We start from the raw sequence: 16,126 nt of genomic DNA, 5'->3' as shown, positions 1-16,126 counted from the left end.
GACGAGAGGGCAAAGGCTTCAACGCGCCTCTGGCCTCCTAACGTGATGGGGAAACTTCCCAGGCTTCAGACGCGGCCCAGCACAGCGGCGGGGGCAGCGAGCCACAGCTCCGCGCTCGGCCCAGCACGGCCTCCTGACACCGGCACGGGCTGCCTAACGCGGGCTTCCTGGCGCCGGGACACGGCCCAGGGCCCTGCCCCAGCCTCTCCGAGCGCCGTCCCTCCGCCTCACGCTCCCCGGGCACCAAGCGCTCCTCCCGCTGCCGCCGGGAAGGCCCCGGGCCGCCCCTCCCGCCCGGCTGCGCGTTGGGGAAGGGAGTCCGTCGGCACCCGCAGCCCTATGCCGAGGTTCCGCCTGACGCGATCCCCGCAGCGCGTTACCTGGGCGGAAGGCGGTCAGAGTCCTGTCCCGGGCTCTCAGGAACGCGTCCCCCTGCGCCGCCGCCATCGCTCCCTCCCGCCGTGCGGCCGCCACGGGAACCACCGCTGGCCCCGGGCCGGCGAGGGGGCGGAACCGCCTCCGCCGGGGGCGGTGCCTGGGGCGCGGGCGGGGGAGGCTCCGCCGGAGACCCAGCAACGAGCAGGCTGGAGAGAGCCCTGGAACAGGGGCGGGAGCGGGACCCCGGGAGGGGTGGGGGCCGGGGGGTGGGTGTCTCCCGGGAGCCGCTGTGACGGAGCCGGCCCGGGGGTTCTGCCAGGGCCAGGCACTGGCACCTAACAAAAGTGCTCTGGCTGTTAAATGAATGATAATTGGCAAAGTAACAGACTTCCTTCATTTTCAACTGTTTCCTAACCTGAGAGCTGAAGTAAATTGATGCTGTCTAAAAGCACTGGCACTTGTCCTCTCTACCTTGAAAGATTGTTCTTCAGGTGTCATTTCCTCTTGGGGTTGATTGCACTCACAAAGGCAGACATCACCACCAACCTCTCTGAAAAAAAACCAAAAAAGTTAAATGAGAAAGTGAAGGCACAGCATCTGCCTGCCCTCACCCAGCCCAGCCACCTCTGGCCCATGTGCCCCATGGCTGCTGCCCACCTGGCTTCCATTTTTCTCAGCTCCAGGCTACACAGCCAGGAGATAATGGAAACATATGGGCAATTTTGCAAAACAATGTTTTCTTAACCTTGTTTGACCTAGCAATCCAGAAATTATAATATCGTTGTGATTTTTTGATCATACAGCCAGGACCCTGTTATTCTGCACCTCGGGATGTGCTGAGTTCTGAGTGCCTCTTGAGTCACCTTGTGAAACCTTTAGTGAAGCACTAAACATCCCTGTCATCAGCTAAAATGCACTCCAATGGCTGGATTGTTTCCTCCATCAAAAGTATGTGAACTTGAGCTCAGCACACTGAACTACTTTTGTCTTAACTTGCATGTGTTGCTAAAGGCAACCATTCTTCTTAAAAGACTGAATCAGACCCAGGCAAGATGTGGATTCTAAGATCTTCTAGATTTATCTACATCTCTGCAATTTAACAGCTCTTTCCCCTATCATGTGTAGGGGGCTCTCTTCTACAAAATTCTGCTGTCAGTACTATCTGTGATCTCTGCAGGATAGGTCATCAAAGAGCCTCAGAGTTGCTCAGCTCTTCCCAGGTGATAACTATGGTGAGGATTCAGCATGCCTGTATTGCCCACTCTGCAAATGGAGTCCTCTTATGTTACATCAGCCTGAAGATTGTTTATTGTAAGGAGGATGCAACATGAAATTTCCATTTTGTAATTTAAACATATTTTCTTCTGATTTTGCAGCCTGAGTACAGAAGTGTTTTCATCTGCAGAAATAAAGGAACATTTGCATATAAATGTGTGAACTGAGGATGGGGAATATGTGTGCAGAAGGGGGATTTCTACTCTCTCCTGCTTCCTCCAATCTGCCAGCTTTTGAAGTAATGCATTTTTGAAGCCAAGATCATGGACCAAATGCTATATAGCTACACTCATTTTACTATGACTAAATCGTTTCAAGTTACTACTGATCTATGTTAGTTTAATTATAGATTTTCATGGACTTATTCCACATGAGGCCTAGATAAAGCAGCAGAATTTTGTCATAGGACTTGATTTGTTATACAAAGTGTCATGAATATAATGACACTGAATAAATAATTTACAATATCACATGTCTGGTCTTATTCATGGAGTGTAAATTGAGAATAATTTTACTAATTTTAAGGAACTACTGTAAGCCTACAGAGGAGAATATACCATTATGGAAAAGCACGTAGTTTATTGAAAATAGAATAGATTAGAAGTGAGAATTTGAGGCACTGAAAAGTAAATGCTTATATAAGGTTCAGCTAAGTAATGACTGTGAAGAGAATAATGAAGATATGTGGAGTCCAGATCTTCTAAGACTTATTCTAGTACTCATTAGATCATGCTGCCAATCTTCTACAATCTGAACAGCTTGGAAGTTCTGAAAAATCCAGTAGCAGACACTCTATTTCTTACTGCAGTTTGAAGTACGATTGTATGTACTGCAAGGGACCTAGATAAAGTGCTAATAAAACAACTATGTATTTCTAAAATTTACTATCTCTGATGAGCAATTAATTAATACAAAGAGTGAAACAGTCAAAACAGTGGCTGAAAGAGGGAATCCTCTCTCTATTCTCAGCAAATTACATGAAGATAACAAATTGCAAAAATGGAAGAAAACAAAAGGTGCAAAGGAGATACCAGACTGATCTAAACATTGGAATTCAAAATTAAAAAGCACAGACAGATAAGTGGATCTTAAACTAAACCATTTTAATCTAGAATGACTATCTGGAATTCAGGGAATCCAATGAAGGTTGGAGATGTAAACAAAACACACAGGATTATCAACATCTCTCTCCAGTGCATGGGGATATATATGAGTCCTTGAGGAATAAGTTAGAGAAAATAATGGGAATTAATAAAACCTGATTATAAAAAAATGATTACATAATTGTATTTGTTTAGAGAAAAAATGGATTTATGCTCACTGAAAATAAATAATGTATCAAATCTGTTTTCTATTAATCTCTTCTACTAGCTTCCATAAATCTTATAGCAGGACAGCATTCCCAGTAGCTGTAACATTTTGGAAGGTTTTGAATATGACACCCCTGCTATTCTCCCCAGAGCAGCTAATGGATAAAAATTAGTAAGTTTTGAAAACTTACTGTAGTACCTCATCATATCCCACTTCATCTTCAACCTGCATTCCTTTGGTGAGAGTAAGACCCAAGGATGACTATGCCAGGATAAATAAATTGAGCAATTTGAGTCTAAAACTTTACAGAATATGATAAAACTTCATGTCTGCTTCTTTGACCGTCTCTACAACCTAAGTGAACTGCTACACTGAGGAGTGCTCATCACTTTTAATAAAGGGTCCCATATTAATAGTTTGCCTTGATACCAACTGGCTTCCTATTTTCCAAGGCACCACAAAGCAATATAAAAAAGATTATAAAATGGTTTTGCACAAAGCAGCTTAAGACTGGTTGGCCAGGACCAATATTTTGTTGCTAGGAAGGGAGCAATGATGACATTGATTATTTCCACAGTTAAAAATCCACAATGTAATTGATTTTTCTCTGACTCATTTAGTGTGGGCAGGCTCCATTTGTTCAAGAATCCCATAATATATTCCTTGAATCACTGTAACTATGAGAGATATAGAAGTTGTAATAAGTTAAACACACTGCTTAACTCAATTTGTTTTGCACACTGAATTCCCACTTCTGACACAGATACAGGTTCTACCTAGACCTACTGGTCTTTTTTGTAAGATGTCTCATTCAGTTTGTGTGCAGCCAAATATTCAGGAGTTCTACTTTATTCAGGGTGCCTCTGATTTTGGATTTCCCTATCTTTAGATTTCATTTTCAGGTGCACAGAATATTTGCATCTTCCATTGAGTAACAGACCCAGGCTGCCAGAAAAGTCAAAAGTCACAACAAGTAATGGTTCCAGCGAATGGGGGAGCTAGACTACAAGTAATTCTTTGATGTGGTGCCAATTTTTGACACACTTGGTTTCTACTCCTGAAAAGCCATGGATGTTTGGGTCATGAGGCTGTACTGAAACTGCTAGACATAGAAAAAATGCATAGGAGTTCAGCTGAGCTAGAGGTAGGTGAAAACAAGTACCTGCTTCCAAAATCACAGAGAGAATTTGCAACTGTCACCTCATCCTGACCTATCAAAGAACTTTCTGACTTAATTGTTCTCTGTTAGGTTCTGTGTAGCTGCATTACACCCAGAATTACTCCAGTCAGAGTGGGACTGCATTTACCTATTATCTGAGATCTGTGATTCCTGCTGCTCATCAAGACTTGTCTGGCCACAAATGGAAGGGAATTAGACATATAACTAGATTTAAATGAACTATTTCATATATATATCTAGCAGTCTGGCAGAAGCAGCAGTATTTAGTTTATACATCTCTATGCATGACTCTCAGATTCCTCTCTCCTTCTTTACTGATAAATGATACTTTGTTAGAAAAAATAAAACCCCAGATGATCATTAACTACAGTTACTATTTCTGCCAAAATATCAAAAATATCAAAGCAGCAGCAATGTTTCAAGTATTAAAATTCAATAAACAATCAGAGCACTTAGGTGTTGTTTCAACTAGGTATAAAACAAGAATGTTCTTGTTTTACACTGTTAACTCAAAATGGATTGCAAATGTATAGGGCAAGTCCTTTTGTTTCCTTGCTAGTAGCAGAAGACTGGAAAACGAATTTTTGCATTGCAGATGACATGCAAAGAATTTGGGGTTTTGAAATAAAAATGATGCTTCCTTTTTCTTCCTTTCTGGATTAAAGAACATTCTTAGTCCGTCATAAGAAGGGAATATTTTTTGGTCACTTCAACTTTAACAGGCAGGTTCTTTGCAGCTCATTTGTTTACCAAATATATTTTTGAGAAGCACATCCACATCAGCATTCTGAGAGGGTGTAACAAACTGGACATAAAGAAACCATGACATCAAATTACTCTGTGAAAAAAATAGTCTTAGTAATTACAAAAAAAAAACCTCAATCAACTGTGAAAGTAGAACTACTGTTGTACAACTTTGCAAAGCTGTAGCTTCTGCTACAGAATGAGGTTTGTCATGATAGAACTGTCCTCTGCGTAAGTGGAAACATCAATGAGGGCAGTGAGCCCTCTTTTGGATTGGCCTTCCCACGTCCCAGACTACCACTACTCATCCCTCAAAATACAGCCTTACCAAATGATTGCATCTGCAGTTAAGAGAATCTTTGCTGCCTTAGAGAATTCTTTATGTCCCTGAAAAGCTTCATAGAATTCTACATGTTGGTGTGTGCCAGCTTTTGCATGTAAAATAAATCTTAAAACTAAATTTGCTGTCTGAAATGTCCCAAATACAGCAATCACTGAACTTCCCGAGATAGGATGACTCTGAAGGATGCAACTATTTTGCCAGAGAATTCTATAAAACAAATTGTTTTTCAGTAATTAAAGCTGGAGATGAACAATGAAGGTACTCTGGGAAAACCACAGATTAATTTAAGCATAAATGACCCATTTAAGTTTTTTTTTTTCACTCAAGTAATGACTGAAGAAAATGAGTTCAGAGACTGATGAAGGATGCTGAATAGGTAATTATCACTATTACACACCTCTTAGTTTAATTTGTAGGAAATATGATTTGAAAATTAAATACTACTTAATTTTTTTACGTTTCAGTGGGGACTCTCTTTCAGCTGTGTCTAGCACTTTTGTTTCTCAGAATTTCAAGGGCCTTTCCTTTTCCATTAATGATAGTATTAGATAACCAGAAGGATCCATTTTTCAATTTCAATATTATCTCAGCAATAAATTACATTTTCCACTTGTCTCAAGTTCCTAATCCAAAGATCTGTAGGTGTTTTACAGGCCTTGGACACAGGTAGAGGCACACAGAGGCTGATTTATGAGTGCAGACAACATAAAATGTACCACAAAGCTTCTACCTTCAAAATTAATAATAGATGAGGATAAGACTGCATGCCTGCCCTACAAGGCAAAAGGAATCTACCTGTTTTGTAGCAGCCCTTCAGTTCAACTACTCTTCTCCTTCACTGTGTTGAGGATTATTTTTTTTCAGATTTCTTTCAATGGTACTTATTCATAACAACATAGTCAATGACAGCAAACACTGTGTGTATTCCCATAGTGGTGGCAGCTTAATTTTTTAATCCTCATTTTCCAAATCTCAGTTACAAAACAGAGCCCAGTGTTTGAATATAAGAAAGCAGACATTAATTGATGATAGCAAAGTGGCTTTCCCATTCTTTGAATTTCTATTTTTAAAACAACAGAGAACTGAAGTTGTATTGGTGGAAATAGTGCTTTGTTTAGCAATATATTCCTGTATTTGCTGAAAGACAATCACAATAAAGATATATGTCCCCTGTACAGCAGGCAAAATAAAGAAATTAACTACAGTGCCTCTTGACCAGGTTACTTGGAACCATTTTGATGCTTGCAGACATATGCAGTAAAGAATGTGTAGAAACTGTATGTTCTGTTCAATAGCAGTCTAAGAATGAGAAGATTGCTAAATTCAATGCTTAGCAAATTTGCTCCATGGAAAATTTACCCAATGACCCTCATTCTAACTTTAAAATTAGGTAAAACTAAGAGCCTGCTACCATGAAGCAGTTAGGCTTGTTCAGCAAGCATGGTGGAATCATTGGGTGCTGTTGCTCAGGAGTGGGTCTAGGAGTGGGACAATTACATAAAGGCAGCCCAGAGAAGTGGAGAGACCAGAGTCCATTGGTCTGTAACAAGCAGAGATTTAATGAAGCACATTTAATCATGGCATATTGACAGCAGGGATGGCATCTGAAAAAGACAGTCTGGCTACAAACCTGCAGTCTTGAACTTCTACAGTGGTCTTACTTTGTAGACTAAACTAGTGGAATGAATGATAAAACAGGACATCCTAATAACAGTGAAGCACAAGTAATGTTTTTGCTGGTCACAGTGGGATGGATTCATCAGCCATAACAATTTTTCTAATAATTAACTGTGCTGATTTTTTCATAAAAAAAGCACAACATTCATGCAGTGTAATTATTACAGTGCAAAACACGTTTGATTTAGGCCAAGGTAAACTTTGTCACTGGGTAGATAAGTGCATAGTGTCAGAAAACATTCTCCTCCTGAGGTTCCAAAAATTATGTGCCTAACATTCTCTTACAGCATACAGTATAATATAAGCTACTATTAATAATATATCTATAGCTGAACATAAGGTATGGAAGGACTGTTTAAAATGTTTAATAATTCAGATGAAGAAATTAGTTGACTGTGCCTTTTTGCAGTTCCACAATATTTCTAAACATTAGAAGAGCTCAGCATGCTAGGAAGAATATAATAAGTGCCTAGGAGAAAATAAAAAATTACGTGGAAACCATAAACCTTCCTAATAACTGAAGCTATAGCATACGCATTGTATACTATGGCATGTGCACTGTATACGCTGTCATTTCAAGTCACGTGCACAAATAAACCATGATGTTTTTTGGCTCCTGAATCAAAAGAAAAAAAAAAAAGAAAATATTAGCCCAGTAGAGTGTAGGATGCTGTTGTTTGTATACTAAAAACCTAGCTAAGGCTCTTGCAATGATGGAAAGATTGCTGATTGGTGTTGGTATTTACCAATCAACTTTAATATAAAGAAAATATAAATTTACTGAACTTTAATTAAATAGTGCATGCGAGTTCACAGTAAGATGGGTGGTTTTGCATAGGTCTCTTGTGCATAAATATTTTAAACGTTATGATCTTGGTATGAATGGAAGAAATCTTTTCAGGAAAAAAGGTACATCACATTCAACTGCTTAAATGCAGTACAAAGGTTTTATCTTTACTGTTGAAGCTTAGACTTTCAAGGACTGTCTCCTTACTCCCATTTCATGAGTTCCATACCTCAAAATATGTTCAGAGAATACAGTGACTTTTTGAGTTGCAGATGCCATAGGAATTATAATACTCGAGTGAAAACCTTGAAAGCCTTGAATATGAACAAATAATCACTGATTGGAGGGCCAGTGGAATATATCTAGTGTTGGTGTAGTACTACTCATACTTGTCCTACCACTTCAGTTCTGAAGAGCAAAGTGAAGTTGAAATAATTCATATTTAGGCTTTTCCTGACAACTGTGAGATGATATTCTGTTCACCAAAGAACCTCTGCTTTCTGTTTCTGTTGTTCCTCATGTTAATCTGAAGTAGCTTCTTCATCTCTTATTTAAGGTTTCTGATAAGTAAACAAAATAAAAATAACACAAAGAAACCAGGACAAGTTCTTTGGTGAGAAGACGGTAGTAGGATGCAGAGCCCAAGTTCTTGAATTGATCAGGAAGAGGCACTTGCCTGCTATCTTCTGTATTTAACCCCCATAGGAGAGCACTGGGTGTGACAGCTCTCTCTGATCAGTACTTCATGTCATGTTTTCCACTCAGTATGCAAACTTTTTAGGTTCATCCTTCTGATGGATATAACTCTCCATATGTCCTATAGTGAGAGCTTATGTATCTGAGTCTGCACTGGAGATTCTTCCCTAAAAGATCATCACACTCCTTGCTGGAACAGGCTAATGGGAAAGCAACTATTCTGTTTGTCTCTCTAGAAATCTACAAAGCTCATTTGGCTCAAGAAAAGGTCAAACTTAACTAGAAACAAGGTTGACTTCCAGATTTATTCTCAGGCAAACTGTAGTCAAAGTTTAAATATTGTTAAATATGGAGTGTAGAGCCATATAAACAGATTCTTTATACAAGTCAATGGATTTTCATTTATCTAGCAAGAAGGAGGAGGAATCTGTGCAGAGAGTCAGCATAAAGACTGTCTAACTTTTGTCTGCCCTAAGCCACCTTTTAGGAATTTTGGGGGGACTGAACTGACTGTATAAGGCTAAATTTCTCTCCCAGTGTAGCTTTTGCAAGCCAGAGATACTAAACTGTAGTAGGAATCCTCCTACTGTGAATTTTAAGGCACTGGGAGATGTGTAGATGGTCAGCTTATGCGCTTGATATGCTACAATACTTAAAGAGCATCTCCTGTAAATGAGGATGGAGAAGCTTGTCTACAACAGGCTTGGAAGCCTTGATATGAAGAAGAATCCTTTACCTTGCTGCCAGCCATAAATAATGCTATCATATACAGACTGGTGCTAGAATTTCCACTCTTGCTTTCCAAAGACAGAAGTTCTGGTGTTACACCCTGTTTTTCCCCTTCAGCTCCCCATTGGGCAAACAGGCATCCTTTCCCTGAATAAAAACATTGATCGATTTTTTACTAATAACCAGCAGAGAAAACTCGCTTTTAAGGTTTTTGCCAGGTTTGTTTAATTGGACTCACTGGATGAAAAAAGCTAGCATAAGGCTTTGCTAGTAGTCTCAAAGCTTTGATTTTCATATTTTAGCACTAACATGTTTTTGGATAAACCTTGGTTAATCAGATTTCTGCAACTCAATCAAATAAACAGTGAAATTCACCCTGGCTGAAAGTAGCTGTGGTCCCATTTAGAACCAGTAGAATTTCAGCTACTAATATTCTCTTATTACTTACTATTTCATCCAGCTTTTGAAGTGTAATTGTTTTGGAAGCAGGTATGGGCTGGTATTTCATTAGCCAAAATCCATTGGAAATAAATTTCTCTATGAAAACTGCTTTAAGCTTAACCGCTAATAGACAGAATACCAGATTTATAACCCTTGGAGTCTGGCATTTGCTTCTCCTGCAACAGCACTTCTTTCCTTACTCCTGAGAATACCTTGCTCTAATTCAGGATCACCACCTTGTCCATATCCACCCAGATTTCGACTTAAAATGATGCTTCCAGCAAAGACACAAAGTAGTGCAAGGTGCAATAGGATTCTTGCCCAATGCAGCCATTAAGAGGTTGGCAATTTAAAATGGCAGTGCTTGTTATTTCAAACTTAGACTTGCGTAAGTATCTTGAGAAAGGTTTTGTGAATCACTGAGAATGCTGGGATTCTTCACACTTTTGCTTTCATGAAGAAAACAGAATTGTGTTTCTTTCTGAGTTCTTACATAGCCTAGTCTAGCAAGTATTTATCTCATCTTCTAAATAAAAAAACCCCAAACCCTCATCCTTGTACAAATCCCTGTTAAACAGAAAAAAGTGCAGGGTAGAAGCTAGCTTAAATGACTTTCCATTTGAGTTTCTGAACAATAAATCTCACTTGAACAAATATAATACCATTCTGGGTAACTTGCCTAAGATGACTGAGCAGACAGGTAAGTATATAAAATATTTTTTTGCCAAGAAAGAGAACTTATTCATTTATTTATACACTAGGGTTTTAGTGGAGCTTTTTATCAAGAGGATAACATAACATATGGGTGTAATTTCTGAAAAAATCGTGCACCTCTCCTATACAGTCTAGAGTAAATCAAAGCGAAGAGAGCATTTTGCAGTTTCTGCAAGTAAATTCATTAAGATCAACAAGACTCAACAGATTTTTAGGACAAAATCACAAACTTGTTGTGGTGAGCACCATGATGTGTGGGGGAGGAGGGAGAAATGCCAGCTGGACTCATCATCTATCTTGGCAATTATACTACGTTAATCACCATGGTATCAGAACACCTTTACGAGCTCTAAGTGTAATCACAGTTAAGGCTCTCTCATTTCTCCTCTTGTCCTAGGAGGGATGACTTTATTATTCTCATTTTATTATTGTGGAATAGGTAGGTGAAAAGACGAGATTTTACATTTTATTCTTAAGGAGCTGAAATTTGTATTTGTTCCAGTATCACCAGGGAATGAACTCCACAGCTTTATGCCAGCTGCCAAGAAAATTTTATCTGTCCATGGTATATCACAGAATCACAGAATCCTAGGGGTTGGAAGGGACCTCGAAAGATCATCTAGTCCAACCCCCCCTGCCAGAGCAGGGCCACCTAGAGTAATAGAGATGATGCTTTTCTTATCCCAGAGAAAGGCACCTGTAGTGAAAGGTCACAAAGTCAGCAAGAAGCAGCCTTCATCCTCTTTCACCGTCAGGGCACAGAAAAGTTGCCTAGGATGGATGTAGGCAGGAAGGTAGAAACAGTGAAACAAATGGAATTTTATGTCCTATAAAGAACATCTCAATGAGAATAAACATATTAAATCTCGTTCCTTAAAGTGGAATCTTCACTCTATTGAAGTTAGTGGTAATATTCCTGTTGACACTAATGAGTCATGACTTTGTCCTCTGCATACAGCTGTCAGTAAGTAATTAATGGTAACAAACAGACCTTATACTGAACAAATCCTTTGCAATGAGATGAAAAGACTGAAAACTAGACCAACATTCAGGCTTTGTATGGAGGATCTAGTTCTGATATTGCTATGCAAGTGTTTTTTTAATTTGAGCTAAATATTATGACAGAAACAAGTGAGATAATTGGATATTATGAGATTTCTGCTCTTTTATGGTCATTTTATGTGTCAAAATACTTGCATTGTTTATTTAGGAAAGCAATCCTATTGTTCAACTGTATAAATTATCTGTTTCTTCATCATATTATCAACGCTCACTTCAACTGTTCTAGATTGTGTAGAAATACATGCATTTCCCTTTTTAATTTTGTTATTTTTTCTTTTGAAAGAAGAACAATCACTGTATCCACAGGGAGAGCTTGTTAAACTGGAAAATCATATTTAAGACTTCAAGGGATATATAAATTGCAAAATTGACTTTAAAGAGGCCAGCTTTCTGTCAGGTGTGTGGGAGTGAATGTGAGATTGTTTTCTCCACACACCCAAGAAAATTGTGAGTTTTCCTCTTACCCAGTATTCAGTTACAAGTGGTTTCTGCTCCTGTGCTTGCTCTCTCTCTCTGTATATGTATATAATTTCTATATTATACAGAAGTATTAATTTTGCAGCTTTGTATTTTATTCCAATGTTATTTGCCTGTATAAATATACAGATCAAATAATCCATTCTGAAAACTGTACTCTCAGGTTCCAGCATTTTGCATTAAAAATGTGTTTACTCTTTCTGTACTCTGCAATAATCTCCTATATGTGTGTTAGGGACCAGTTATCCCAAATATGTGATTAAATTTAGATTATATGTAGCAGGTTAGAGATAATCTGCTGATCTAAGTAAACACTACAGCAAAAAAGATACCACTAGCATCTGCTGTCAGCATCTTCTTGCACCAATTCTCAAGACTCCCTAATGTGCATGTCACATTACAGTTAAAGTCCTTTTACTTGTCCCATTATTTACACAGCTGTGGAATCACTGCACTTTTGCAATGATAAAAAAACTCTAGGGAAATATATGTTACAAAACCACAAGGGTTTTATTAGAAAAGTATTTTTGAAATAAAAGTATTATTGAAAATAATACTTATAAGTATTAACTAATAAGTACTTATAATACTTATAAAAGTATTATTGAAAATATTCTGCTACACATTGCTTTCTTTAAGGATTTACTTTTCAGTTTACTATTGACATGTTACAAAGAGCAAGGAAACTGGATTGATGCCTTTTCTCAAGGCATCTCAAGGCATATACTCAAGGAGGTATAACAGAAATCTTAGATGGTCTAGATACATATTCCATATATTTAGGTATAACAGAATTACACTGTGCAGAGAAATATCAATGATGAGGCCTGTTACCATCATCAGAATGTTTTGTAGAAAGAAATGGCATTTATTTTTCCACTTTGAGATCATCGTGGTTTTTTGACCCATCTGTCAGTATACTTGGTTGATAGATTATTTCTTCCCACTGGATAACATGCTGGAGGACAGATAAGCAAACCCCTTGGGAGCCAGCTTTAGTACTGCTGCTTACACTGGCTGTCAAGTGGAGTCAAGAAGGGACAGTTGTTGCCATCTGCCTAAAAGCATGTTCTGGAACCTGTATATATATTTGTGCACATCAACAATTTTCCAACATATGTGCCTAAATTTAGTCTCTGAACTCATTATTGGGCTTTCAAGTATGTGACCTGGTTTTCAGAAGTACTGACCACTCAGACAGCTGGTGATTTCAGTGTAAGCTGTGATTATTCAGCATCACTTGAACAAAATCACCCAGTGCAGTTTCCATTTTAAAACACTGGAAAGACAGTTGTTGAATTTAGTAGATACCAAGTTGGCCTGCAGATATTTAACATTTGGCATTCATATTTCACTCCCTTAGCGAGGTATGGTAATAACAAAAATAAATCTGATACTCACATGAAAACTGCAGTCATATAATCAAACAAGTATCACAGAACTTGGACCATATTTACTTTTTCCATCCTGTAGTGAAATGAGACAACCAGGTGCCACTAATTACCAGGTTGTGGGCATGAGCTTGTGTTAAGCCCACCTGTGCCTGATTAGGATGGCCCCCACTGCGCATGAGCAGGATTAGGGGGCCAATAAACGCAGTGGGGGCTTAACACAAGCTCATGCCCACAACCTGGTAATTAGTGGCACCTGATTGCCTCATTTCACTACACTGTCCCCCTTATTTCACCTGGCTAGTGACCTACTGTTTTAAAATTCTGAGTATCTTTTAACAATTAACATCCTTTAAAAATGGAACTGTCACAGATATTTTCTTCTTATAAATCTGAAAGTTCCTACATCTGTGTATTACTACTATATGCAAGATACAAAATGCATCAAGCCTCAGATGTGCATGTTGTGACAATGATATGGAGAGACATCATTAAAGCTTATTATCTGGGAAGCAGACTGAAAAGGTCTAATGTTCAGTAAGAATTTTTGATTTTGGTTGCCTAACAGTACATTTGGGAAGACATACAAAATATACAGTGGCTAAAATCTTATGATAGTTAAGTAATACAGCAAATTTACATCTCTTCTGTGAAGAGCAAGTTCTTAACTTCGAGGTTTACAGCTTACTTTATAGCCCTTGAGGGTTAATAGTGCTAAACCTGACACACACAGCTGACTCACTAATTTGACTTCTTGTTCTGTCTTCCTCCCATGCATGTTCTAGGCCTGAAGAATGTGTATTCTAGACTGAAACTTGTCTACCTCAGTCTCAGTAACGAGTTTTCAGAAGTAGTATTGGTTACATCAGATCCACACTTGTCCTAACATATACTAGAGTCAAACATCAGAGGCTTAGAAAATTTTGTCTGTTATGTGTACTCATCTATGTCAAAGAACAGCTTCTCTATGCTCAGGCACAGTATACAGCCTATTATACTGACTTTAACCTTGCCAATTTTTAGTTCTATTTCAGGTCTATTTAGAAAAGCTTCCTCTCTGCCTTGAAAAGTTGAACTCATGAGAACAAATGTGGTTGGGTTTTCAGTTGGAAGGATACAAAAGCAGTTCCTTTTTGTGTTTTTTTTTTTTTGATCCTCTAGCCTTTCTTTTTTGTTAACATGACATGAAGATTCTGTTGGCATGAGTTTGCAGTGCTTTGTCAGTTGCAGTAATCCTCAGGCACCTGGCCAGTCAGTCCAGATCTAAATTCCATGGCATTCTAATTTATAACAAGAAGGAATATGCCTTGTTCATGGGTACTTGCAATACTGTTACAATTCAAAATGGTAACAATAATATTATTTTTTGGCCAAAGTAAAAACTGACCGACAGTTTTCCTTTTTCAGAGTCAGAGGAATAGCTGTGCAACAGGCAAACCCGAGGGCACAACTAATTTTTCAGCTATACTGCTGAAAGTTAATTTAGGCATATTGGCACTTTTTTCCACTGCTGTATATGAGACATGTGCAGTATACATGTGTTTGCTCTTGTATATTTGCAAGCACTGTTTGCCTTCCAAATTTATCTGATTTTTTCTGAATTTCCTTTGAATTAAACTGAAGCAACAAGAACTCTCAGGACTTCATTAAGTCCACTCGAAGTGTGAGTGCTGTTACTGCCTCCCCCAAACCCATACAATTACTCCACTTTTGGTTTTATAAGAAAACTGAAGAGAAAAAATATTAGGTGATTAAGGTAATTTCTGCATCATAGAATTGCAGTGAATTATCTTCCTCCACAGGAAGCCATGAGAACTAGGATCTCACACTTTTTAATTCATGAAGCACTTCCTGGATCATTAAGATGTTCTGATGGTGATCTCTTTGCTATGCTCAAAGTGTATTTTTTTCAGACTTGAAGACAGTAACTAAAAAATGCTCAATGTTTGTAAGATATTCTAGTTAAAGTTGCTACGAAGTAACAAAATTGTAAGAACAAGCTCATTCTTTTCCAGTCCATATGTGCATCTTTTTTTAATGGAAAGAGAAAGGTTACTTTAAAAAGATGTGTGCTCAATAACTATAAAAGGAAAATATATTTAGTGTCAACACACTGCAGGCTGGGATTTCACACATTGCTGCACTAATATGATACTAATCATTGCAGTTATTACGTAAAAGAACAAAGACTCCTGAAGTGTTGGCTGTGTAACTGAAAGAAAGGTCTGGAGCCAATTGCATTTTAACCATTCAGGAAGCCCAATACCAACGGGAAAGTATAATCCTCATAGAGGAGTGACAAAACTTAGGAGAAGCAGATGGGACTGTCTGATGTGTGCTGATTCAAGAATGTAGAGGTGTTAAAAGCAAACTTCTATGTCGTCTCATTCGGGGTTGTTTACGATATTTGTAAATCATGGCACTGTTTTCAGTATCTATAAACTTTGTGTTGCTTGTAGCCTGCTTGCTAGACACATTTTGTTTCTTCAGCTCAAGATTGCTAAGAGATTGCTTTTCATGTCTCATGTCTGATGTGTGATTGCTCCACATCAGACATCTTCTACCATTTAACTGTACTTTTAAAGACTAGATATTGCAAACATGCTGCCAGTTGGCCTGCTGTAGTAGAATCATATCTGCTTTTGTTTTCCAGCTGCATATATTTTGTAGCTATATATGCAAACATCTCATCACTGTATGAAATAACTAGCATGGAAGCAGACATTGACTGCTTCATTCCAGTTTCCACGTGATATTTCTTATCACTAAATACCTTTCTCATCAATACAATCTGAGATGAGGACTTTATAGGTTCTGGTTTTGACAGATTTTCACAGTTCTGGAATGTGTGCTAATAATAATGATTGAGCTACATGGCAGTTTCCAGGAATTACTGACTGGCTAGACAGCTCCATTGACTC

The 16,126-nt window shown here is 38.5% G+C and overlaps 1 protein-coding gene across 1 annotated transcript in view; it reads right to left on the bottom strand.

The window, feature by feature from the left end:
• CPPED1 (calcineurin like phosphoesterase domain containing 1) overlaps positions 1–493 on the bottom strand; it is a 36,650-nt gene extending 36,157 nt beyond the window's left edge. The window contains exon 1 of the mRNA XM_030460015.1: positions 381–493. Coding sequence (XP_030315875.1) covers positions 381–447 — 67 coding nt within the window. The 5' untranslated portion in view covers positions 448–493. The remainder of the gene's footprint in view (positions 1–380) is intronic.
• Positions 494–16,126: the final 15,633 nt, after the last annotated feature.

The sequence above is a fragment of the Calypte anna genome, chromosome 14 (assembly GCF_003957555.1).
Source record: "Calypte anna isolate BGI_N300 chromosome 14, bCalAnn1_v1.p, whole genome shotgun sequence".
Taxonomy (NCBI): domain Eukaryota; kingdom Metazoa; phylum Chordata; class Aves; order Apodiformes; family Trochilidae; genus Calypte; species Calypte anna.
The sequence above is the reverse complement of the archived record's forward strand: the minus strand, read 5'-3'. Positions and strand labels throughout refer to the sequence as shown.